The sequence below is a fragment of the Phascolarctos cinereus genome, unplaced genomic scaffold, assembly GCF_003287225.1.
Source record: "Phascolarctos cinereus isolate Bilbo 61053 unplaced genomic scaffold, phaCin_HiC Scaffold_4;HRSCAF=312, whole genome shotgun sequence".
In the NCBI taxonomy this organism is placed as follows: domain Eukaryota; kingdom Metazoa; phylum Chordata; class Mammalia; order Diprotodontia; family Phascolarctidae; genus Phascolarctos; species Phascolarctos cinereus.
The window spans coordinates 262,554,340-262,578,551 of NW_027555847.1; the positions used below are offsets into that span (position 1 = coordinate 262,554,340).

At 45.5% G+C, this 24,212-nt stretch overlaps 3 protein-coding genes across 3 annotated transcripts in view; 2 read left to right on the forward strand and 1 right to left on the reverse strand.

The window, feature by feature from the left end:
• Positions 1 to 116: 116 nt before the first annotated feature.
• On the reverse strand, positions 117 to 5,933 carry ARMC5 (armadillo repeat containing 5). The gene is made up of 6 exons (XM_021004458.2): positions 5,462 to 5,933; positions 4,113 to 4,220; positions 3,182 to 3,968; positions 2,169 to 2,785; positions 1,764 to 1,896; positions 117 to 1,301 (listed from the first exon to the last, which is right to left on the reverse strand). The coding sequence occupies exons 1-6, from the start codon at positions 5,931 to 5,933 to the stop codon at positions 512 to 514; spliced, it is 2,907 nt and encodes a 968-aa protein (XP_020860117.1). The 3' UTR covers positions 117 to 511.
• Positions 5,934 to 6,331: 398 nt separating this feature from the next.
• LOC110220455 (uncharacterized) overlaps positions 6,332 to 24,212 on the forward strand; it is a 48,896-nt gene continuing 31,015 nt past the window's right edge. The window contains exon 1 of the mRNA XM_078153025.1: positions 6,332 to 6,592. Within this exon, the coding sequence (XP_078009151.1) occupies positions 6,332 to 6,592 (261 nt within the window). The remainder of the gene's footprint in view (positions 6,593 to 24,212) is intronic.
• Positions 6,615 to 19,242, forward strand: LOC144454047 (uncharacterized). Its single transcript, XM_021004460.2, has one exon. The coding sequence runs from the start codon at positions 6,837 to 6,839 to the stop codon at positions 8,451 to 8,453; it is 1,617 nt and encodes a 538-aa protein (XP_020860119.1). The 5' UTR covers positions 6,615 to 6,836; the 3' UTR covers positions 8,454 to 19,242.

Consider the following 24,212-nt stretch of genomic DNA (forward strand, 5'->3'; position numbering starts at 1 on the left):
CCTGGGTACCTGACTTAAGGTTTAGGCCTACTCGGCTGAAATAAGGATGGAAATGGGAATTGGTCAATGGGTGGAGGGAAGAGAAGATCTGGGACAAAAAAGAACCACACACTACATGAAGTAATCAACTCTGGAGCCTTTAATTTCAGTCTGGCCTCTGTATGAGGCTCCTTTTTGGGTGCTGAGGGATCTCTTCTTCGCCTCTAGTCCTTGTAGGTCTGTACTCTCCATATTTCATTCTTGAGACCTCTGGCCAAGTCCCATTTTGCTTCCCCAAGCCATTCTCATTCCTCATTCTCTATCCTACCTCCCCTTCTAGTTTCTTGTACCTTCCATGGCTCCTCTTCCCTGGAATTTGCCCTCTCCCCCCCCCCCAACTCTCCCCCGGCCACAGTTCTCCTTTTCCAGAGAAGCCTCCTTTTCTGGTCCCTGGAGCCAGGTGAAGGTCCTATGGGGCATCTCCTCCGTCCTGGTGCCAGGGCCCCTCAGAGTCCTGGGGCTGTGGCCCTAGTCACAGCCTCCCTTTCATCCCCATCACAGCCCCCAAAAGGGCCTCAGTCAGGGGCCCACCCTCCTCGCCTGCTGCCTCTACCAGTCCAGCCAGGGCCGTTGCCCGGGCTTGTGGGCTCCGGCCAGGTCCCAGGGTCCAGTGGGCACATCTTGCCGCTAGACGGGTTCCACCAAGACGGAATACCTCGCCTACTGCCTCAGGGGGACCACAAGGCCCGAGGTGCACACTTCCCACAGCCTCTTCCAGTTCTTCCTCTAGAAAGGGCAGCAGAAATCGGCCAGCTGCCTCTAAGGCAGCTTCTGCCTCAGAGCCCAAGAGGGGTTGGCCTGGAGGCGGAATGGGTTGTAAGGAAGCCCCACAGCCTCGGCAGCCATGGAGATGATGCAGAATAGGCCAAGCAGCCCCTGGGGACAAGCCCCTCAGTGGCACCAGGCTCAAGTGAGCCTCAGCAAAGCCTCCTGATAGCAAGGCTCTGAAGAAGGGGGAAGCATCAGCTGCAGAGGCCCGAATGGCAGGTAGGCGGAGGCCCGAGTCCAGCAGGAAGTGGAGGTCAGGGACTAGGGATGGGGTAGGGCCCAGCAATTGCCCATAGAGGCATGGGGAGGTTGGAGAAGAATCCATAGGAGGCTGAGCAGAATCCACTGATGGGGAGATTAGGCTTTGAAGGCAGGAGAGGGAATCAGCAGCAAAAAAGAGGAAAAGTGGATGAGGGGCTGGACGAGAAAGTGCTGTCAGAAGGAGCCGGAGACCACCTTGGTCCAGAAGTAGACGCCTCCAGAGAGCCGGTTTCCTGAAAGACAGAGGGGTACGCACAAGAGTCAGTGAGGGCACGTGATACAAATACAGAATTTTTACCTCATAAGAGAAAGTAGTACAAGTCCCTGCCAGAAACCCAGTGGGCCACAAGCTCTGGGCACCCATGAAATAGGCTGATGATCTTGCCCATTCCTGGGAACTTCCTATGGATCTCTTCAGGACAAAGAGGCAGAAAGCACAGAGCTAAGGGAAGGGAGGAATAAGGCAGCAGGGAAGATGGGAGGCAGAGTCACAGAGAAGGGAATAGTAGCGATGCTAAGGGAACTAGGACAGGAATTTGGGGATTTGCTGTACAGTCAAAGGGAGGAAGCAAAGTCTTTTCCTAATATCTAGGGGTCTTTGACAAATTTCTGTTCTCTGTCCTCCTATCCTATCCTACAACCTTAGGAACATTCCCTCCCATAAGAGCTGTTCCCTGGTTCCTAAAATAACGTACCTGCAGATAAAGGGCAGGGTCAGTGCACAGGCAACTCGGTCTTCTGGGGTCCCAGAGAGGAGCAAGTGAGTCAGTGCTCCCACCCCAAAGGGAGACTCAGCCTGGACTGTCAGGTTCTGGAGCAGCATTTCACCTGGGGGGAAAAGAAGGGTCAGGTCAGGAGACTGGATCACCGAAGGCAGAAGAACTGATGAGGTGGAAAGAACTGGCAAAGAAGGTTTAAGATGCCTGGGTTCTTGATGCATAAAATTACAGGGAGGGAGGTCACATGGGTTCAAGGACATTAAGTATGGGCAGCACAGAGATCTGGGTAATAGGAAAACAGAACTTCTGGGTTCTAAAGAGAGAATAAGGGGCAGGAAAACCACATGTTTGTGTACCTGAAAGAAGAAATGAGTCACTCACCTAGTTCCCTATGTTTTCGATCACCTGCTCGTACCCGGGTTGGCTTTGAAGCCCGCCAATCGTCTGGGGCAACACCCAACACTAGCCAAGCCCGGATGAGTGCAGCACCATAGCTTCGGACAAAAGCTTCTAGGCAAGCAGGGTTGCAGGTGAGGCGGGCCAGAATTCGCAGGGCTCGGGGATTTGGGGGACCAGGGGCCCCGGTCACATAGCCTAGCAGGCCTTGTAGTGCTGGGCCAGTCACTAGTGCCCCACTGGGATCTGGAGCCTGTGAGAAGCGTGACAAGAGTAAGAGTGCTGGCCCTTCCCGTCCCCACAATTCTTCAGCACGACCAGATGTCCTTAGTGGGGTTGGGGAAGTTGGGATGTCGCCTGAGTGACTGGGAGTGTCTAGTTGTGAGGTGCTTGGGGTCTCCATGCCTAGGCTGGCAGAGTTTGGAGCAGAGGGTAGTGGGGAATGGGACACTGAGGAGAAGGGCAGACTGTCCCGTAAGCATCGCTGCTGGAGGGATCTGACTGGGACAGCAGGAAGCTCTGGCAGAGGGCAGTGTTCAGGGGACCAATCAGGGGAGATATCTCCAGGTGCTACAGCATAGCCTTCTGATATCAGCCATGACCTGGAGATCAAAGAGAAAGACAGTCAGTGGTCCTACCAGACCTAAGAGAAATCATGTGTAAAAAGTGCTTATCACAGTGCCTGGGTATATAATAGGCACTTAGTTTAAACATTAACTGATAATAGCCAGTATTTACATACTACATTAAAACATCAACCCCGGTAAATAGGTGCCATTACTTAGCAGTTGAGGAAACTGAGGGAGACAAAGGTTAAGTAGCTTGCCCAAGGTCATACAGCTAGTAAGTGTCTGAGTCTGGATTTAAACTCAGGACTTCCTGACTTCAGGTCCAGTGCTTTATCTACTATGCCATTATATTAGGGAATATAAGAATTGGAAAAGACAGGTAGTGTCAGAATTGCAGATCTAGAGAGACTGCTCAAGATGCAGGTTTACCTGAGGCTCCTGAAGCTCCCAGCCTCTGTTGGTCCTGGAGTCCGCTCCTCAGGGAAGTCACAGGAAGCAGCCTCATGGCCTTCTTCCTCCTCTTCTCCAACTTCACCACTTAGCTGCCCTGCCAGCAATGGCACAAGCCCCAGTGCCTGAAGCCTTCCTAGGGCCCCAGTGTCATATAGGAAGCCAACAAGTGCTGCTACTACACGAGGATGAAAGGCCTCTGCCCGTGGGTCTCTCAGAAGGGACATGAGCAGCTCCAGACCCCCAGCGTCCCTTAATCGTGCTCGGTTAATGGCCTCACGGCACAGAAGACAGACAGCCCGTACCAGGGCCTGCTGGGACACTGGGCCTGCCCCATTGGGCCCCCGTCTCCTCCGGAGTTCACTGAGGAGTACTTCCACACCACCAGCATTGCCCAAAGCAGGACGCACTAGGCCCTGGGCACACAGGTTGGCCAGAGTCAATATGGCTGCATCACGTACTGTCCGCTTGGGGTGAGTAGCCAGGCTCACTAGAGGTCCCAGTCCACCACCCAGGCTCAGCTGTTCAGCACAGGCCCGTGAGCAGCCTCGGCTTAGCTCCAACAGGGCCCGAGCCAGGGCTGAAGTGAGGGCAGGGTCAGAGGTTGTAGCCAGCAGCTCTGCCAGGGGCCGAACAGCCCCCTGTTGGGCTAGGACCAGGCGGTGCTGAGGTGAATCAGCCAAATTTCGGAGGGCACGGATGACACTCTGGAGACACTGGGAATCCTGAGAGGCAGTGAGGATCTCAACCAGCAGAGGCACAGCACCTAGACAGGGGGATGGAAAAGGGAAGGGTAAAGAAACATGTGTTTAAATCTTCCAATTCTGGACTCCTGTTTTCTTTTTTTGCTAAAATCTAGGCATTTCCTCCCTGCCATTCCCATGCCCCTTTCCCCTCATCAAGCTCTTACCAGCTCTGTGGATGTCTCCACAGCTCTCAGCCTCCATAGCCAGGTTCCCTAAGGCTCGGGCTGTCCGGTTCTGTATACTGTCAGTCCTTACACACTGTAGGATGCTTACTAAGGGCAAAAATGAACAAGAAGACACATTTCATTTCTTAGTACACTATAAGGGCACAGACTAAGTCTTACCTAAACTTTGTATTCTCACCCCCCAGTCAGACCTAGTATAGTATTCTGCATAAAACATGCCCTTATGTTTAACCAAATTTCTTCTATTTGGGGATGAAAATTTTTTGTACTTTGGAGTCCCAATTTTACCAGTGATTTGCTGTGTGACTTTTGATAAGTTCCTTGGCCCTTCTGAGTGCTGATTTTTCTATTTGTCAAGTAGGTATAATACACACTATTCTTACAACCTCAACCCTTACAACCATCCCCCCAATATACTTGTCTGGGACAGAAGAGTGAACTCTTATGAAAAGAGCTTTTTCTCTGCAGGCCAACAAAGGTGAGCAACAGACCACTCAGCCTCTTTTCATGAGTTGTTATATTTGAGCCTGTGTTCCAGAATTCTGGGGGATGTATCAAAGTTCTCTGAATGCCTTATATGTTTTCTGCATGTTTTTATGGGTTCTTATGAATCACCTGCATCTTCTGCATTTTTATGGTACGGTGAAATAAAGACTGTCCCATACCTGACACCCATATCACTTTGAGGACTTGTATGGCAGTTGGGGCTTCCTTTCACCTACATTTTAGAAACAAGTTATACCTATTCTATTTGGAGAGTGTTCCTCAAGAAAACATCAGATGGGTGCAAGATAATGAACTAGAGAGCTAATGATCACTTTGGGGCAACTCCCAGAAACATATTAAGGTCTGGGTGATTTGGGGGACACTTCCATGACCACGGGGGTTTTCATTAAAGAGTAACATTTCAGCAATCTAAAGATATCACTTTGGCCTAAACTGTCAACACAAGGCCAAGTGAGCTTCCCCCATCCCAAACCGTTCAAGCAATTGTCTTCTATTTTATTCCACCCATGAGGACTGAAAACAGGATCATCGTGGGGTATGGCTGGCTGCGTATGTAAAGAATGACCTCACAGTGGGAGAGGAACCTGCGATATTAAGGGAGCTGTTGCATCACACAAGATGTGGTGATATCACAGAAGACCCTGTGACGTCACAAGCCCCGTCCTCTTCCATGAAGGTGGGGTCATTCCCACATAGCGACGTCCCCCCATGTCCTGGGCCTCAGAGATCCTGTCGCTTTAAATCTGTCGTCAGAAGGGAAACAGCAAAGGGGCAAACCCGAATCAGAGCGAAGGGCGGAGGACGAACAGCTGGACACTCACCAAGTGGGAGAATACCGCCGAGTCTGCGCACTTCGGTCCGGCACGCCCCCTCGGTGCAGCAGTTGGCGAGGATGCTGAGGGCCAAATCGAGCGTTCTACGTAATCGCGCTGGCGCTGACGTAGCAGCTTGGGGGGCGGGACCCGAGGAAGGGGCGGAACCGGCAGCGCCCGTCGACGTGGCGGGTGAGGGGGCGGGGCCGGGGCCTGCTAGGGGCGGGGCGGGTCCCGCCGCCACTGCTGCAGTGCGCCGCAGCAGAGCGAGCAGGGGGCGGAGCCCACCGCGCGCCCGGAAACGCTCAATATCCCCCGCCGCCTTGACGTGACGCGTGCGGAGGGCTAAGAGCGCGCGGCTCAAGGGGGCTTCGTTGGCTGCCGAGTCCTTTCCCCCACCCGGCCCCTCCACGGCCGCTGCTGTGAGCTGCGCGAGGCAGAACGAGAGCGAGTCGGTGGGGGTCGGTTTCGCCGCCGCCATCTTGGCCTGGGCCTGAGGCCCCACCCCCCTTTTTCGTGGCTCCGCAGAGAACAGGACTGGAAGGATGGGGCGTGACTATGCACGTCTTCTGGAGGACGCCTTTTAAATGGCCCCGTTGCTGTGATGCACACTGGGAAGTGTAGTTCACACCTCCCCGGCTCCACTTCCTGGGAATTCCCGATCACGTGGGTGGTAGGCTGTGACCAACGGCAGTTCGAAACCCGCGAGGTATGACGGGAGTGGTAGTTCTTTGTCGATTCTCTGTACTGGGGCGCGGTGGACGCTGGGATACGTAGTCCGTGATTATCGTATATAGCCTATCGTGGGACGAGCGAAGAACTCCCGCTCCCAGGGGACAGCGCGCGGCCCCTTCCCCTCGAGAACCCAGGCGTCCGACCATGGAGTCTTCGGACTACGCGGTTCCCGGTGCCCCGGACGTCGCGCTTCCCGGCGCGGCCCCGGCTCTCTGGCATTCTCAGAAGCCCCTGCGCCCTTTGGAGTCGGCTGTCCTTCAGACACGCCTTTGTGGGCTCCAGGGCCGCAGCGCCGGCCCCAGGGGTCCCACTCTCAGGGCTCACGGCCTCGGGGCCCGCGAGCTCGTCCAGGTCTGTCGGGCCCGAGAGGCCTGGCAAGCCTCTACCTTTTTTTTCCCCGACGCGGTGAGTTAAAGGGTTAAGCCCACAGAGGAGCGCTAGGGTCTGGGTCCTAGAGAGGCCGGGCTGGGGGGTTTCCGGTTCCGGTGCTCGGACGCCTGGAACCTTAGTGGCCCACCCCGGCTCTGGTCTGTGCACAGGGCGAGCGCCAGCCCCGTGGTTCCTTGGTCCCTCCTGCCCACCGGCTTTCGTTTAAGAAAGAACGGCCCCTTTCCTCCCTTCCTCTTCTTTCTCCCCTTTTCTCTCCAGGATGGAGGGAGGGTTGGAACCCGGGAACCCAGGGCTCCAGGCACACGAAGAAGAGGGTCTGAGAAGTGACGAGTCCCGGGATGGAGGAGAGGAGCAAGTAGGGCCCGGAGGGCTGGGACGCCTGAGTCCCAGGAGGGGCCTGGAATGTCCTTTTCTCCCCTTGGGGCACAGAAATAGGGAAGACGCCATTCTTCAGCCAGGAGTTCTGGAGGATGTGAGGGCTCCAGGCCTGGCTTCTGGAGACCTGCCCCCCAGCCCTGTTTTCAAGCTCCCCTCGGAACACCCGCCTGAAAGGCCCTTTCTTGTCTGGCCAGGCCAGCCAGCTGCCCGTGAAATGATGCTGGGGCTCCAGAGGCTGTGTGGAGCAGGCCAGGGCGAGGGGGAGGAGAAACTTGCCGGAATAGGTCTCAGGACAGCTCTCCCAGGATCCAGGCCTTTTGGTTGCCTCCAGTGCGGACTGACTGTAGCTTGTCTCCCCGATCTGATTCACCACCAGGGTACTCACCCAGGGGAGAAGCCATACAGGTGTCCTGAGTGTGGGAAAGAGTTTCGAAGAGGCTCAGACCTAATAAAGCACCATCGTGTGCACACTGGGGAAAAGCCTTACCCCTGTCCAGACTGCGGCCGTTGCTTCAGCCTTAGCTCCAACCTGATCCAGCACCGAAGATCACACACAGGCCACCGGCCACACAAATGTCCCGACTGTGGTGAGGGCTTTGGCCGGAGCTCAGACTTAGTGAAGCACCAAAGGGTCCATACGGGTGAGAAACCATACACTTGCTCTGAGTGTGGCAAGACCTTCAGTGTCAGCTCCAACCTCATCCAGCACCAGCGAACTCACACAGGAGAGAAGCCATATAAGTGTGCAGACTGTGGAAAGAGCTTCAGCTTGAGCTCTAATCTGCTTCAGCATAGGAGATCACATACTGGGGAGAAGCCCTATAAGTGTGGTTGGTGTGGGGACAGCTTTGGCCGAAGCTCCTATCTGCTCAAACACCAACGTTCTCACACAGGTGAGAAGCCCTATAATTGCTGTGAATGTGGCAAGAGCTTCACTAACAGCTCTGACTGTCTACGCCATCAGCGGACCCACAATGGTGAGAAGCCCTTCAAGTGCCCTGATTGTGGTAGAGGCTTCAGTGAGCGTTCACAGTTCACAGACCACCAGCGAATTCACACAGGAGAGCGGCCTTATTCCTGTGCAGACTGTGGCAAGAGCTTCTACCACAGCTCTAAACTTATCAAGCACCAGCGTTCCCACACAGGAGAAAAGCCCTATAAGTGTCCTGAATGTGGCAAGAGCTTTGTGGATAGTTCAAACCTCCTCCGGCACCGACGGACCCACATTGGGGAGAAGCCATATACTTGTAGTGTCTGTGGAAAGGGGTTCAGTCAGAGTTCCCACCTGCTAATCCACCAGGCAGCCCATAGTGGTGAAAAGCCTTACGTTTGTCTTGAGTGTGGAAAGGCTTTTGCCCGAAGTTCTAACCTGGTCCAGCACCAGAGAACCCATCAGGGTGGGCATCCTTATAAATATCCTACCTTTGGTCAGAACTTTGGCCTTGGCCCTGAATTTGTTCAGGACCTTGGGAGTTCTTCAGGAGCTGGTTTCCTCTGAGCCCTAGCTAGTAAAAGTGACAGAGCCCAGGTCAGATATACTCTGGGATGTGAGCTTTGGTTCTTTTTGGGGGTATCCTCTGTGTCCTGGAACATACTTCCTCTTTGGGGACAGAAACATAGATTCTGAGTTTCAAATATGAAGACATCCACCATTCTTGCTACCCTGCTGGACCTTTCAGTTGATTGATGAATAGGCTTTAAGGACTAAGGCAGATAGGGCTAGAAAAAAAAGACTTTGAGGGAACAGCGTAGTTATCTTCCAGAATTGTAAAGATTGTAACGTAGGAAAGGATACAGACTCATTTGGGGTAGGTCCTAGTGGCAGAACTAGGGCTAATGAGAAGTTAGTTATAATTAAAGCTATCTGTTTTTAAAATGGGACTGAGGTTGTTAGAGAGAAATTTAATTTCCTGTTACTTGCCTTCTCCGTGAAGACACTATGTGATTTATCTATCTGAAGTATCATAGAGTAGATTCAATACTAGAAGAGAGGTTGGAATAGATTACCTGTAAGGTCTTTTCCACCTCTGTGTTCTTTGATTCTATAGTTCTAAGGCTTCATTGGGGTTGATAGGACACATTTAGACTAAGTTGTCAGGAGGCTTCATTGATTCTATGGGAAGAAGCTGTATGGCATAGAAGGAAACAGGATGGTATGTAGACCCAACTACAGAGGGCGAAGAATGGGTGACATAGTTCTCATGAGATCAGCACCTGAGTTCTAAAGGCTTAAGGAGATCTCCTGGGAGCTAAGGGAAATGAGTAACTTTGGGTTCCCAGCTAGTGTCCTTTGGCCAAACTATGTGAAATTTGTTTTCGCTTTTAGTGTTTTTCCAGGGTTCTTATGTTGCTCCCCAGTCACAAGAGGAAGACATTGTATATGCTTCATCACACTAAGATGTTGGACATTTTGTGTTTTATCTTTAAGGAGTAGGTGTACAGCCTGGGGAAGAGTAGTGTTTAATTCAAAGGAATTTATTGGTAATGATGGAATTTGATCTTGCAATGAGAGAGAGATTGGGGCTTGGTGGAGAACAATTTTCAGAGTTTGCCAAGGAACAGTGATTTCAGCTGTAGGTCCAGCCTCTTCCTATTTCTTGATACCCTCACCCCCTATGCAGGTGCCCTGTGTCTTTGGGAAAGGCAAGGGCTGGTTGCACTGAGGCTGATTATTTCTTTCCATAGGCCTGCATAGAAGCTTTCTCCTTGGGAGACCTGGAATGGATAGGATTAATCTTTTGCTATAGAGCATAGCTCTGAGCTGTTCCCTAGCGTAAAGAGAAGAAGCCTCAGGATTCTTGGATGTTGGGAGGTTTTGAGGGGCCTTTGGAGATGTTTGAATGTTTTAGTGCTCAGAGAAAGTATAAACATTGGTTCTAGGCCTCAGCCCCCAATAAAGATGGTATCTGTGATTGATTATTCTTGTTTCAAACTCTCTCATCCTGTTCTTTTTTCCTCCAGAGGATTCTCCCATTTCAACAAAATGGGTTAGTGAGGCAGATTATCAAAAGATTCAGAGAATCATTTTTGTCAGCTGTTCTTTCCCTGGCCTCAGTAGGTATATCCTTGTAAGACAGGAAAAGGGTATTTAGGGTGGCTATCCCCTTGCTCCCCAGTCTCTTTAAGAGCCTTCTACCCCGAAACTGTTTCATTTACATTATTTGACTTACCCTTCCAGGAGCTCAGTGGGAAGGATGTAAGTCTCCATTGTATAGTTGGGGAACCTAGAACTGTTTGCTTAGTCAGTGTTTGAACAAGTTGTCATATTCCTTAATTGAAGGGGGTATAGCTATGGAAAAAACACTAGGTTGGGAGTCTGATCTGAATTCTGGTCTGCCTCTGACTTTAAGGAAGTCATAATCTCTCTGATCCTCAGTTTCCTTGTCTGTTAAATGGGGGACAATCTAATACCTCCCCATCTCAGGTATCATCAAATGAGATTCTCAGAGGACCTACCTAGGATATTAATATACATTAATTGAAAAACAAACTGCTATACACTTTAATCTTATTTGTGTAATACTTATGCTATTCATAAGGATTTCACAATGTATTTTCTCAGGGCAGACATTTTCCTTTTTATTTTTTAGAACTATGGGTACTTCCTAGAATGGTTGGGAAGATCATGTTTTTGAGGAAAGGAAAAGCATTTGGGACCAGAATTATTTAACTTGCAAAATAAGAAGTTTGTAACCAGGACTACTTTATTGTCTTTTAAGTAGACAATTAAACTCTTTTTCTTTTTTGAGAAGAGAAGCCATTTAATTTCCATAGTAAGGTTTTAGGTTCAATAGATAAATTCTTAACAGAATTGGTAAATTTTGGGAAGCAAGGGATTAGAGTGAGGTGGAATATCTCCTTCAGTATTTTGTAGAATAAGGGTCTTTACCTGCGTGTCTTCATGGGAGGAGAGGAGTATGAGATTGGGGAATCTGAAATTCTATATGATTAGGCTTCTGTAAAGAAAGGGTTGGGATTCATGAGACTATAATCACCACACAAGACAATTTGTAGAGTCCCTCCAGCCCAGAATTCTGTATGGGAAGGGATGGGCAACTGGTTATTCTCAATTGCTAACCTCAAAAATAGAGTTGAATCTCAAATCACCTATTAAAGACCTATTACATAATAACTAAACTGTAAACCTGTCTTTAGCTTGTATTTTTATTCTTTATTGCCCCATGAAATAAGCTTCCATAAAGTTACTACCTGCTATGTAGAGCAGGATTTCCTTTAATTCTCTCATAATGACCTTTAAGCATCAAGGTAGTTTTAAATTTGATATTCCAGGGTTTAGCACACACATCACTTCAGCTTTTATTGATTCTGCATTTATAGAATTTTGCATCCAATAAGCAAACATTTATTAAGTGCCTCTTATGGGTCAGGCATATTGAGATTCCCATTTATTTGTCTTTTTAATCTTTAAAAATTTGGTCTCATAACAGCTTTCCTGCTACCAAACCTCATCCCGGGATTTCTTCCTCTGGTGATTTTCAAGTTCTAAGATGCCTCCCCATGAGATATGCAAGTGAGAAGGGGATAAACTACTCCAGGTGCAGGTGTCTCATTTCACAGAAGTACAGGGGGAATCATTCCTGTTTTGTATCCCATTCCCCCATCTAGTCATCTGAAGTGGTGATATCTATAATAACAACAAAGTTCTGATTTTATACTTGGGAATTTACTCTAAAATACATTGATGACATTGACCTACCTGTCCCTTTTTCAGCTTTCTGGTTTTTCTGTAAATTGTTTCTGTTAACTTAGATTTTACTAGCTGGAAGATCTTTGGCATTATAGGATTTAGAGCTAAAAGGGATCTTAATAGATTATCTTGTCCAAGACCTTCATTTTATAAATGAGGAAACTGAGGGTTAGAGAAGTTGTATTTTGCCACCCACAAACAGTGTGTGTGTTTCTAGTCATACAAAGAGTAAGTACCAGAGCCAAGATTCAAACATGGATCTTCTGACTCCAAGTCTAGAGCTTTTTGCCCTAAGCTAATATTTAGTTTGCAGACCTGAGGGCCTTAACGGTTTATTTCCTCTTCTGGTTTATTAAGGGAAAAAAGTTACATAAGACAAGTCTTAGTGCCAGTAGTAGAAAACAGCACCATTCTGGAATTCTTCCAGAGAAGTGTACACTTATCTTTATCCTTTGTTTAAGCTCTACAAAAGGTTATCAAGTCCCATGGGGACTTGTTTTGATAATTTTCTTTTGAAAATTAATAAAAGGCTTTTTGAAAAATAAAATAGATGGTTAGTGCTTTGCACATTTATTTACCTTTTCAAAGAACTGTGGCGCATTAACCAAGTATGTAAAAAATAAATATGCATTACTCTTTTGTTTCTCCTTTGTCTACATTCCCAGTGTTAGCACCCTCACCCTCCCAGAAAGCTATCCCTTAGAATAAAAAGAAAGGAAAAAAACTTCAGCAAAATTAACATCAAAGTCTGACATTTATAGTGTTCCCTTCCCATGATCCCTCTCCTTTGCAAAGGAGGTGGAGAGGTTCCTTCTCATATCCTGGAGCTGAGCTTGGTCAGAAGTTTCTGTTGTGTTGTTTTTTGGGGTTTTTTTGCATTTACATTGTTTCTGTATATTATTTTCCTGATTCTGTATTTGCTTTACTTTGCATCAGTTCATACGAGTTTTCCTGTGCTTCTCTATTTTCATCATATTTATTGTTTCTTATAGTACAATAATATTACATTATTAACCAAGTACTTTGAATCATGTCTTATTAATCCTCAGGGCTCCTGCCTTGATAGGCAAATAAATATTGTTTGTGTTAAATTGATGCTATGGAAAGAGCACCTGACCTTAGTTTTGGTGGAATAGAAATTTGGGCCCTGGTCCTCTTGACTTCAAATCCAACATTTTTTTTCCCCCATTGAGAAATCAAAATACTATGCTGCAATCAATTAACAGTAAAACAGAAATCCTCCACACTTCCAAATTTGGGTCAGTCTTGAACTACTTTCTGTTCTGTAATTTCAGAGAGTAAGATGAATCATGTTAGGACATCTGTAGATTAGTAATGCATACTTCACTGTCCAGTTAATTCTGTGTGCAAACTAACTTCACATATAACTAAGAACTGGTGGATGTAGAAACAATAGAGGAAATGGGAAGAAGGGATACTGTGGATGTCATCTGCAAAAGACTGTTAATGTTACCACCCTGCCCCCCCCCCAGTCTCATTCATGTGGAATTTTCTATGCCTTAGCATTACATTTGCAAAGTTTCACAGTTTCAGGGCACAAGATGATTTGTTGGAGTTCATGCCACTGTGAGTCCCCCAATTCAGTTCCTTAAATATGAGCTGAGTGCCTGCTGCAAATATCTAGCTCTTTCCTAGGTGTTATGAGGAGACAGGGGAGTATGTGGAGAGGATTCTTCACCCCAAGGCCAGGTGACTCAGTCCATTCAAGAAATGCTTTGCTGTCTAGGAGAGACTGGAATATGAGGGGTTTATGTTTCTGTCACACCATACTCCCAGAAGGAGAGGAAGAGCTAGGCAGATGGAAAAGAGACTTTTAGTAGAAGAAAGACTTGGAATTTAGCAGTAAAGCTTCAGGTGGTGGAGGCCACAGTCTGCTAGGGAGATCAGGTCCTGAAGTATGTGGTCATACTGGTTCAGAAGCACTGTCATCCATTTCCTCACATCTCAACCCAAATTACTTGTGTGTGTCATTCCCATCCAAGATAACCCCTACCTCTCCTCCTCCTTCCTTACTATTTACTTATATTCCTAACAGGCCGTCTGTCCCTATAGAATCTCTGTTTTCTGCTCTTTCCCTTGAAAGTTTCACGCTCCCATCCCTCCAGTTCTGCGTGTTCATCATTCCCCATTCCCTTGTCTGAAGAGAAGTTTGTAGGAGAGGATGTGCGCTGGGAGATGAGCCTCCTGTCCCTTAGCCCACTAACTTCTTTTTTTCCCTTTGCTAGTCACTAATGTGACACCCTTTTTTCCAGTTTTTATCCTGTGACACATCTTCAATCCAAGCCTCCCAGTGTCCAATCCTGCCAATTTCCCTACAGAGGGGCCCCTCTGATGATACTTTTTCTAGATGTACCAGTGATGTCCTAGTCTAAGTGACTGGTGGTTTTAACAAAGGTTGGATCTGAGACTGGGAGGCACAGTTCAAGGCAAAAAAGGGTGGAAGAAGCTGGGAGTTAGAGGTGTGAAGTCAGTTTTAATAAGCACTAAGTACCTACTCTGTACCTACTATGTATGCAAAGCCTGCAGATACAGAAAGGGGTAAAAGGCAGTGGTTGCACTCAAGGAGCTTGCAATTTAATGAAGAAGCCAACAAGCAAATATGTACAAACAGGCTATATTCAGAACAAATAAGGGAAGGCCTTGAGGTTGGAAAAGACTTCCTGTTGGAGGTGGGATTGTAGTTGAGACTTAAAGGCAGCCAGTAGATGGAAATGAAGGAGAGAAACCCAGACATAGAAAGTTTAGGAGACAACCAGAGAGCTTCCAAAGCCAAGAGATGGAGTACCTGTTTGTGGAATAGTCAGGAGATCAATCACTGGGTCAAAGAGAACTTGGCAAAGAATAAGATGTAAGACGGCTGGAAAGGTGGGAAGGGGCTAGGTTATAAAAGGCTTTGTATGTTAAACAGGATTTTATATTTGACTTGGAGGCAATAGGGAGCCCCTAGAGTTTATTGGATAGGGGTATGTGTCATATAACCAGACCTGTGCTTTAGGAAAATTACTTTTGGTAACTGAATGGAGCCTTTTTTTTGCTTTGCTTTGATACTTTTATTATTACAGAGTTATTGTATGTGCAACAGAATTATATTGGGAACACTTAAAGTTATTCAAAGACCTCTCACTTTTGAACCTTATTTTTTCAAGGAGCAAGTTATTAGATGTTGTAATTACTGACCTGTGAATAAACCAAGGTTTGATTAAATAACTTCTTTGGCTAGACTTGAGAACTGGAATTTCCTCTCCAAAAGTAAAAACATTTTAAGTACCTTGTATAGCATACTTACTTGTGCTAGTAAAGCCATATTAGTTCACTCCATTCTCTTTTAAAAGGTGCCAAAATTTGAAGCCCATTAAAAAAATTAAGTTCATCAGTATTTACACATTCATTAAATGACACATAAATAATGTACATTCAATACCCGCTCAATATACAGAGAATCTCCTGGTAGTACTAGTAAAAAGTTACAATGTTATGTGCCTAGTATTTTCAAGTTTTTTGTTTTTAAAACAGACTCAATATGAATATGCAAATAAAACTATGATACAACTTGAGAGAAAAATGTATTTTCAGTACTGGAGTGGGGAGAGTCTTGAGGCAGGCAGCCCAGCCAGCAGGCTATTGCAAAAATAAAGCCATGAGGTGATAAGGGCCTGCACCAGGGTGGTGGCAGTGTCAGAGGAGAGAAGGGGCCATATTGGAGAAGTGTTTCAAACTAACAGGCCTTGGTAACTGATGGGATATGGGGGAATGAGAGAGACTCCTAAGTTATGGACCTGAGTGGCTGGGAGGATAGTGTTACCCTCTACAGTAATAGGGAAGTTATGAAGGGAGAGGGTTTAAGGAGAAAGAAAATGAGTTCACTTTTGGACATGTTGAGTTTAAGATGTCTCTAAGACGTCCAGTTTGAAATGTCTGAAAGGCAGTTGGAGATTGGATATCAAAGAGGTTAGGGCACAATAGGTAAATTTGATAAGTAATTTTGAGGGAAAGGGGAATGACGTACGAATGCCATGGGGGACATGAAGCCATGTTTCTGAATCTGATTCTTATTCTTACTAAAACTGCCCACACAGGCAAAGGGTAGTGATGTTCACCATCGTGGAGTTTGACCCTTTTTGACAGCAAAACTTCAGCTTTGGTCAGGGCAAGTAAAGGCTGCTAGTCAGAGTGAGTTCATGCATGCTCACCCAGATCTGTTTTCTGCCCAAAGTTCCAGCCACATGTGATGGTCAAAGGGCCTCTTGTGCAGATGCTGAGCAACAGCCAAAAGTCTTTCTGTAGGTGGGGCAGTGGTAATCCTGGGCTAATCCTGTACCCTTCCCTGCCCCCAGCTAGCTCCTCACATAAACTCTTCCACCTTTCTATCTCCTTGAAAGTCTAATGACCCCAATAGCCCTAGGTTCTGTTGTTATTTAGCTGAGTCTTCTATTCCTGTTACTCTGGTTTTCTCACCACTGTTCTATATAATCAAGTTCACATACCATGAGAACCTTGAACATCTTATGATTTTGCAGTGGCTCCTAGAGACTTCCTCTATAACTCCTGCCAAAGCCCTTTCAAGGGGGTAGGGATGCTCACCACTTCGGGTGTATTGGAGCAGGTGGGAACTGAAGCCAAAGTCTTTGTTACAGGGGAAGCAGGGGTGGGCTTCTCACGCTTGTGAATATGAAGGATGAGATTGGAGTTTTGGCTGAAATCGCTCCTAGTCAGGGCAGATAGAACCATTCGCCTTTTTATAGCTGCTCTGTTAAGAGGTCAGCAGGGAACTCTGGTGGCCTCGATACATACACTGTCCATACCATAGCAGCATGACTTTTCACTACTGTGACTATACTGTTACTGTATCAAATGGGAGCTTTGGTGGAAACCTTTGCCACACTTAGAACAGAGTTAGGGTGTTAGGCCTACCTCCTAGAAAGGGATTTCCTGTGTTAGTATTTTGGTTTTTTGTTTGATTGTTTTACTTTGAGGAGTTTGGAGACAAGCCATAGTTCTTTGGCTCCTGGAGCCTTGGCTAGTTAAGAAGTTTTTTCAGGGTAGCATGTTCTTTTTCTTATCTTCCTCTAGTTGAGTGTCCGAGGTATATCCTTGTGAGACATTCGTAGCAGTTCCTTATCATTTAGTTTCCAAAGCATCTTTCTATGTCACTTTTTCTTCATTTTTGCTCCTGATACCTATAGGGAGTAAAAGACTTTCTTGGAAAAGGATTAAACAGGAATGGGTACCAGCCTTGGGCATAGTCTCCCCTCCTGGCAGCAGCAGAAAGATCTGGAAAGCAAGAATGAGATGTCTGTCTCAGGGCACCACATGTCCTTGGTTCTTTGAGGGATAATGGAACCCTGGAATGAGAGGTGATGGAGGTGAGGAGTCACATCTTAAGCTGTGGGCTTATTTGAGCAGTGGGAAGATCTTCTGAAGAGCAACATACAGCAGCACCCATCCTGGCACCTGGTCCTGGGGACTCGAAGTGAAGAAGCCTTTCCTGGCCATCCCTCATAGATCAGGGGAAGGAGGCTGGCAATAGAGACAGATGCCTGGTAGTTGACGAGTGGGGTTGGCAACCATAACTTAGACTCGGCCTCGGATTCACAGTAGCTGCTTCACTTCACCTCAGCCCCAGTATCCAATATAAATTGATAATTTATGAAATGGGGCAGGCACACCCAGTTCTTTGGCTACTCACCAGGAAAGACCATGATGGCAGCAGAAAATGAGGCTGCAATTGCACTTTAATAAGGCACAGAGGATATAGGGGCAAACAGGCACAGGAAGTACCAGAAACAAGCAGTGAGAAGGAGTACAGTGGCAGATGACATGGGGACAAAGATTGGGTGGTGAAGGAAGGCAGGAAGGAAGATGGGTAGAGGAGAGGCACAATCAGTCAGTAACCATGGATTAGAGTTGGGAGTATACAGCAGCATGGACCTGACAGAGATGGAAGAGTGCTGGGAGTGGGGGTGGGACTGGAGTTAAGAGGTCTCATTTTTATGGGGTTTTGGGGGGAACAGACTCTTATCTGTGCCACCTTGGGGTTAGTTCATTGACATAACCAGAGCTCAAAGTTGGTAAAACTTTAAAGTTAACGTTCACATCATCTCAGAGTTAGCAGTACCTTTTGGTGTTCTACTGGTCTTACTGTGGATCTCTGGAACTTGTCTGAGATTTCTTATCATAGGACCAAAAATCCCTGACAGCAGCACCTATGTGGCTTCCCCTGATTCAGCACATATGACCAGGATGTGATTTTTTTCTTAATATATAATAACAATTTGAAAATTATGCTCCTTTGATCTTTGGGACAGTTTGTATGTGATTTCTAGGTTCCCCTTTGCAATCTTACTTCATGCTATTGCTACTTTATACTGGCTACTTATAAACTTACTATACTGACTAGAAGAGGGGCAAGTGTTCAGGGTGACCAGAACAAGAAACAGCTTTGACACATAATTCTATAGGGTCTTTTTCACCTGGAAAGTGAGGAACATGACAATACTAGCATCATCTACCTTACACAGTTGTCATGAAGCATCAAAGAGATCACTGATCTTCTGAAGTGCTACTACATTAGGGTGTTATACTTTAGATTTTATATAAAATGGTTAAAAAGTTCAAAAAATGTTTTTATGTTCCACAGGTTGTATGGAATACTCCATTCTCCTAGGAAATGTATTCTGTGAGAATGCTTGAGAACTGACTGTTTCCTGAATGCTGATAAGAGTTGATGCACAGGACTTAACTTTTTCTTGATTCTATCCAAGATAGGGCAGTTTAGAGATAAGATGGTCTTGCTTTGTTTCAAAGAGCAAATCCTGAGGATGTGAGAGTTTGTCCTAAATTAACCTAGAGTACAAAGTTTGGGCAAGAATTGGATTTAAGAAACTTGGCAACTTTATTCTCTTATTTGCTTATTACCAGAGACAGCCCTCAGGGCTTCTGCTGCTATCAAGATTTAATCTAAAATGCTTTACATAAAGTTGAAGAAACACTTGAAGTAGAATTATTCCTATTTAAGCACTGTAATTGGAATATATCCTTACAGTAATAAGCTCCCAGGGAGCTGAATTGTTGAGATCTTTCTAATTTAAAACTTATCTAAATGCTTTTTTGAAAGCAAAATTACAAACTCTTCCAAACTTGTGTATGGTAAATCATTAAGTCATTTCTTGGAACAGCTCCTTCATGCTAATCATATTAACCAAGACATTAAGGTAGTGACACAGAATGTGCTCTGATGATTCTGTCTTTATTCTGATATTCTCTGTCCAGGTGTTCAGTGTCCATATGGATCAGTCAGTAAGTATTAAGTGCCTACCATTTGCCAGGTATTATGCCAGAAACTGGGGATAAAAAGACCAAAATAATACAGCCCTTCCCCTCAAAGATTTTACGTTTTATCTGGAATAATAACACACACATGTACATACAGAATAAATTCAAGGTAATTTGTGTGACCCCATGATTTATATTAATTCAGGATTTATATGTTAACTTCTAGGACTTTTACATTCTTGCAATCTTAGTTGATTTTTCAAATAAATTAAAAGTCTTAAGATAATACTGGTAATGAGTTTATATTAACTTTAAGGTTTGCAAAGCACTTTATACATGTCTCATTTGACCCTTAACAATAACCCTATGAGGTAGGTGCAATTATTCCCATTTTACAGATGAGGAAACTGAGGATCAGAGAGGATAACTGACTTACCTAGGGACACACAGGTAGGATTCAAACTCAGGTCTTCCTGACTCCAAGTTAATACTTATCTACTGCACCACCAAAAGTGTAAACACAATTTCGTTGTGCAATGGCAGGGTTTTAATACCATCTTATAATACCTTCCACAATTTCTTTTCTCTTTTTGAAGGCAAGGAAGTATATTGTGTGGGACTCTTTCATTCCATAGACTCTAAGAGGGAAAATGAGAAAAATCACCAGCTTCACAAAGGGACCAATAATGAGAACATCAAGTGATACCCCTTAGGTCAGGCTTGCACAACATACAGTCCGTGGGCCACTTGTGGTCTGGCAAAGGACTTCTGTCAGCCTGTGAAAAATGTAGGGTTGACACTGCGCAGTCTCATTTGTCACATGACCCGTGGCAACCAACCATCATCGGTCTGTCTCTAGTCTAACCTATCAGTGGCCCGAAGAAGTTTAGCCTATTTAAATTCTGGCCCCTACCTCTTGCCAAGTTGTGCAGGTCTGCCTTAGAGAAATACTTTGAGTTCTGGTCTTGAGGATTCTCAAGAAACAGCACCAGGAGCTGAGTGCTATGTAATTATATTGACAAGTTTGGTCCTGGAGAAGAGTTGAGAAAATTGAAGGGGGAAAGGGAGGAAACTGTGGATACAAAATATTCCATATACTGTCACACATTGTCTGACATGCTTAATATTACTGAGCTGCCTTTTTTTTTTTTAAACTTCTTTGTGTAATGAGTCTGAGTCTGGCCCCAGCACTTTCAGGACCAGGCCTGTTAAATCTCCTTCCTCAGAGTTTTCAGGTACCCTGAGAAGATTGAGGTATCTTTTTTCTCTGCCGTTGGCTTCAACCTCCACCAGTTGTGTTCCTCTCATTTTTAGAGAGCTAGTAACTAGCACTGCAGTTCCATTTAACCACAACATTGGATAGCTTTTATAAAGAAGATTTACTTCAAAGAAGAGCAAGAACCAAATGTAGAAACATTTCCCCCATTATCTTTGGAGGATAATACTACTAATACACCTCAGTGTCTGGATGGAGGATTAGGCTCACAATTTGGCCCTGTTTCTACGTAGCATTGGTCATACCAATTTCATGGCCAAAAGCAGCACTGCTGTGGGCCTCTGTTGGGTTGGAGTCCCAAAGGTAACTCTAGATGATTGATCCCAGTACTGGGCTGGCTGAAATAACCAGACTGTATTCCTTGACTCACAAATTTCTGTGGCTTGCACTCTCAGACTTTGAAATTCCAGGTTGAGAATTCTTATTTCCTGCACTTGCCCAGAAAGAGAATGATTAAAAGAAGGTCAAAGACCTGAGCCTATTTCTCCTAGGGATCCCTTGCTGCAGTCTCATAGGCCTTGAGTGAAGGCCGCTTCTGGCCCTAGATATGAATATAGCAAAAGATGTGGCCATTTGTGACCCAGTCTCTTGAAGATATCTGTAGTTCTGGCTATGTAGCCAATAGAAAAAAAGCATCATCTAACTACATGGTGGGTCGAGTTACAAAATATGTACGTGTGCTTACGTGCATGTTTCAGTCTTCATGCTCCCTTAAATCCTCCATTTAAATATGCTGTCTTAGCAAGTTGTTGGAGTATGCACCTGTGCTAGATCCCCATTGCAGTTGTTGTAAGGGATGGCTTACTGTTGTAAAGAAGGGGAGAAATATATTTGGAAACAAATGTGATATTTTTAAAAAAAGCATAAATGTGAAGAAACTGACATAAAGGGACTCGTAATAATAATGACTATAATATATGTAGGCTTGTGAGGTAAAATAGGAGGTCTGGGTTTATAGTTCTAGAAATCTTTCTGAAGTTTGGAGGGGAAATGAAAACTACACCCAATTTCACACCTGACTTCAGCTATTTGTCAGCCCAGTAGCCTTAGAGCACAATCAACAGCTACAGCATTAAATGTCAGAAAGCCGCGGAAGCTTTAATGTCTGGTTCTCTGGCCCTCACTTTTATCACTATGCTTTTGTTTCCTTTACCTCCCTTAAATGCAATGACTGCAATAACTATGATTTCCTGTACTTCTTTCTGTCTGGTGGGAAATTCAGGGAGCCCTCCTTACTCCATATTAACTTCCACTGAATAGGAACAGTGTTTCCTATCTGTCTAAGGGCAAAACTTCTCTCTCCCAATATTGGCCCAAACTAGAAAAAAAAAACACATTAGGCGATTTTGGTGGGCACTTGTTTTTATGTCAGAGAAATGAAAATGCATAATAATGTAAATGAGTAAGGGGGGGCACAAAGTGTAGATAGATTGGGGCTACTAGAAGAGAGACAAACTGCTTTCCCCCCACTCTCTCTTTACAACGCAGAAATGAAATAGATGGTAATCATCACACAGTTGAGCTGGAGGCAGGGGCTTTGTTGCTGAGCTTCCTTTAGCAGGAAGGAAGAAGCAGAGTCCAGGCTGCCCTGGATGTTCAATCTCACCTGACGTGCCCATCAATTTCCGACTGCCTCTGGCTTCTCTGACTCCTTAGTTTCTCTCATTCCAGCTTGAGCTTATCCATGTAACTCAGCCAACACAGATTGTGTCCATGTCCTTCTTCCTAGGATCTTCAACACCATTTTAAATGTCACAGGTCCTGCAAACTTTGGATAGCAGTCTGCTTGGACTGGTTACTGTCATGGTTACTCCTGGCATCTCATTACATAATAATAATGTTCACTAAATTGGCAACCTGGGAGGGTTAGAGGAGGGCCACCTCCAGAGGATGTTTCCCAGTGTCTTAGACTTAAGTAATCTGAAGAAACCCTTTTTTTGGCTGATGAGAACTAGCCACAACCAACTCCTAGACAAGAAATCCACTGGCCATAGGAAATTATCCCAAGTGAGAGACCCCACAATGTATTTGAGTAAGGCAAAAAGTTTCCAGGAGTTATTTCTTGACCATCACTATTGCAGTCATGCTACTGTGAAGTCTAATTACCCTTTCCAAATATAGGAAACATTTCAGTCAGAGCTTCAACTTGAACGAGCATCCACCAGGAAAGGATAAGCCCTACCATTTGGCAGTAAATTCAGTTGCATTCAATAAACATTTATTACCTGCTATGTACCAGGCACTGTACTAAGTACTGGAGATATAAAAAGAGGCAAAAAAGCCCTCAAAGAGCTTACAGTCTAATAGGGGAGATGACATGCAATTACATACAAAGTGAGCTATATACAGGATAAATAGAAAAAATTAACAGAGAGAAGGCACTAGGATTAAGAAGGGTTGCAGAAGGCTTCCTGTAGGAGGTGAGAAAGGTTTTGCTCCCAAGGCATTACTCACTGAGTACTGAGAATCTACATGGAAGAGAAACTCCATCACTGGTGAACATAAGCAGGAACTTGGTGGCTTAGGGTTGAAGCCCTGCACTGCTGCACCCAAGTGTGGTGAGAGCATTGTCCTGCTTTCACATCAGGGAGTACACATGTGGGTGCAGTCAGATCTGTCCTGAGTGTGATAAGAATTTTGGGGATTAGGTTCAAGCAGGTGTATTCCCAGAGGTTTCTGCTGTATGCTTTTTTCTTCAACTTTGGGAATAGCTTGAGCCAGAAACTTCCCTATTCTGGAACTTCCAGCATACGAGGGAAAAGTCTTACTAGTGTAGAAGTGGGGAAGAGAGCATCTGTTTCTTTGTTAATCTTAACTGCCATGCTGTGTGGGACAACTAGATGTTGCAGTGGATAGAGCTCTGGGCTTGGACTCAGAAAGATTTGAGTTCAAATCCAGCCTCAGACACTTACTAGTTACGTGACACTGTGCAAGTCACTTAACTTTTGTTTGCCTCAGTTTCCTTATCTGTAAAATGAGCTGGAGAAGGAAATGGCAAACCACTTCAGTATCTTTGTCAAAAAAACCCCAAATGGGGTCATGAAGAGTCAGATATGACTGAAATGACTGAACACATTATCATTAGGTCTTTCCCATCCCATAAATTGTGCCCCATTTATTCCAGCAAACGTTAGGTTCTTGTTCCTTCCTCTTCCCCACCTTCCATTCCAAATATAGTTCCTGTAACCTTCTACCACTCAGAATCAGTTCTCCTCCCATTCCATTCTAGGCCTAACTCCTCAAATCCTTCAGCCTTCTCTCAGTTCCACTCTTCCTCATATGTCTTCCTTATTCTCCTTTTTCTCTAGTACTCATCTCTAGTCTCTTAACCCTTCCCTCTCATCCCTTTTGCCCCAGGAGATGCTAGAGGGCCCTAACTCTAAGCAGTACCAGGAGAAGTAATAGCTACCCTCTTCACCTGTTTTATGTGCAGAGGGAAATCCTATCTACTGGCAATCTGTTTTGGCACCAGCATACTTACGTGAATGAGAAGCCCTACATCTACGTTGTGTTATCCAGAGCTTCTTTTCTCTCTCTCTCTCTCTTTTTTTTTTTGGCAAGGCAGTGGGGTTAAGTGACCTGCCTGGGGTCACACAGCTAGTAAGTGTCAAGTGTCTGAGGCCAGATTTGAACTCAAATCTTCCTGAATCCAGGGCTGGTGCTTTTTCCACTGCCCCATCAAGCTGCCCCAATCCAGAGCTTCTTCCTGGTCTAGTACCAGAAGACCCACCTGATAAACTTTACCCTTCTTTGGAGTGTGAATGGATTTTCAGATAGTATGTGTCTCTGGCCAACCACTTCATGACTGTACTTTGGAGTTGTGGCCATTTGCCTACCCTGAGTGTAGGGAATGTTTCAAGAGTAAGGGCTCTTAACTGGGAGCCTGAACTTAAAACACTTTTTTGATATCTGTTTCATTTTAATTAGTTTCCTTTGCAGTGCTGTGTATTTTATTTTATGCATTTAAAACATTATTCTGA

Excerpts from the sequence above, each read along its gene's own strand:
- ARMC5 (XM_021004458.2), bottom strand. The coding sequence starts at position 5,933 with ATGGCGGCGGCGAAACCGACCCCCACCGACTCGCTCTCGTTCTGCCTC. Across the intron at positions 2,786-3,181 it reads GGGAGCTTCAGGAGCCTCAG|GTCATGGCTGATATCAGAAG; the intron begins GTAAACCTGCAT and ends TTTGATCTCCAG. Across the intron at positions 1,897-2,168 it reads TCGAAAACATAGGGAACTAG|GTGAAATGCTGCTCCAGAAC; the intron begins GTGAGTGACTCA and ends TTTTCCCCCCAG.
- LOC144454047 (XM_021004460.2), top strand. The coding sequence starts at position 6,837 with ATGGAGGGAGGGTTGGAACCCGGGAACCCAGGGCTCCAGGCACACGAA.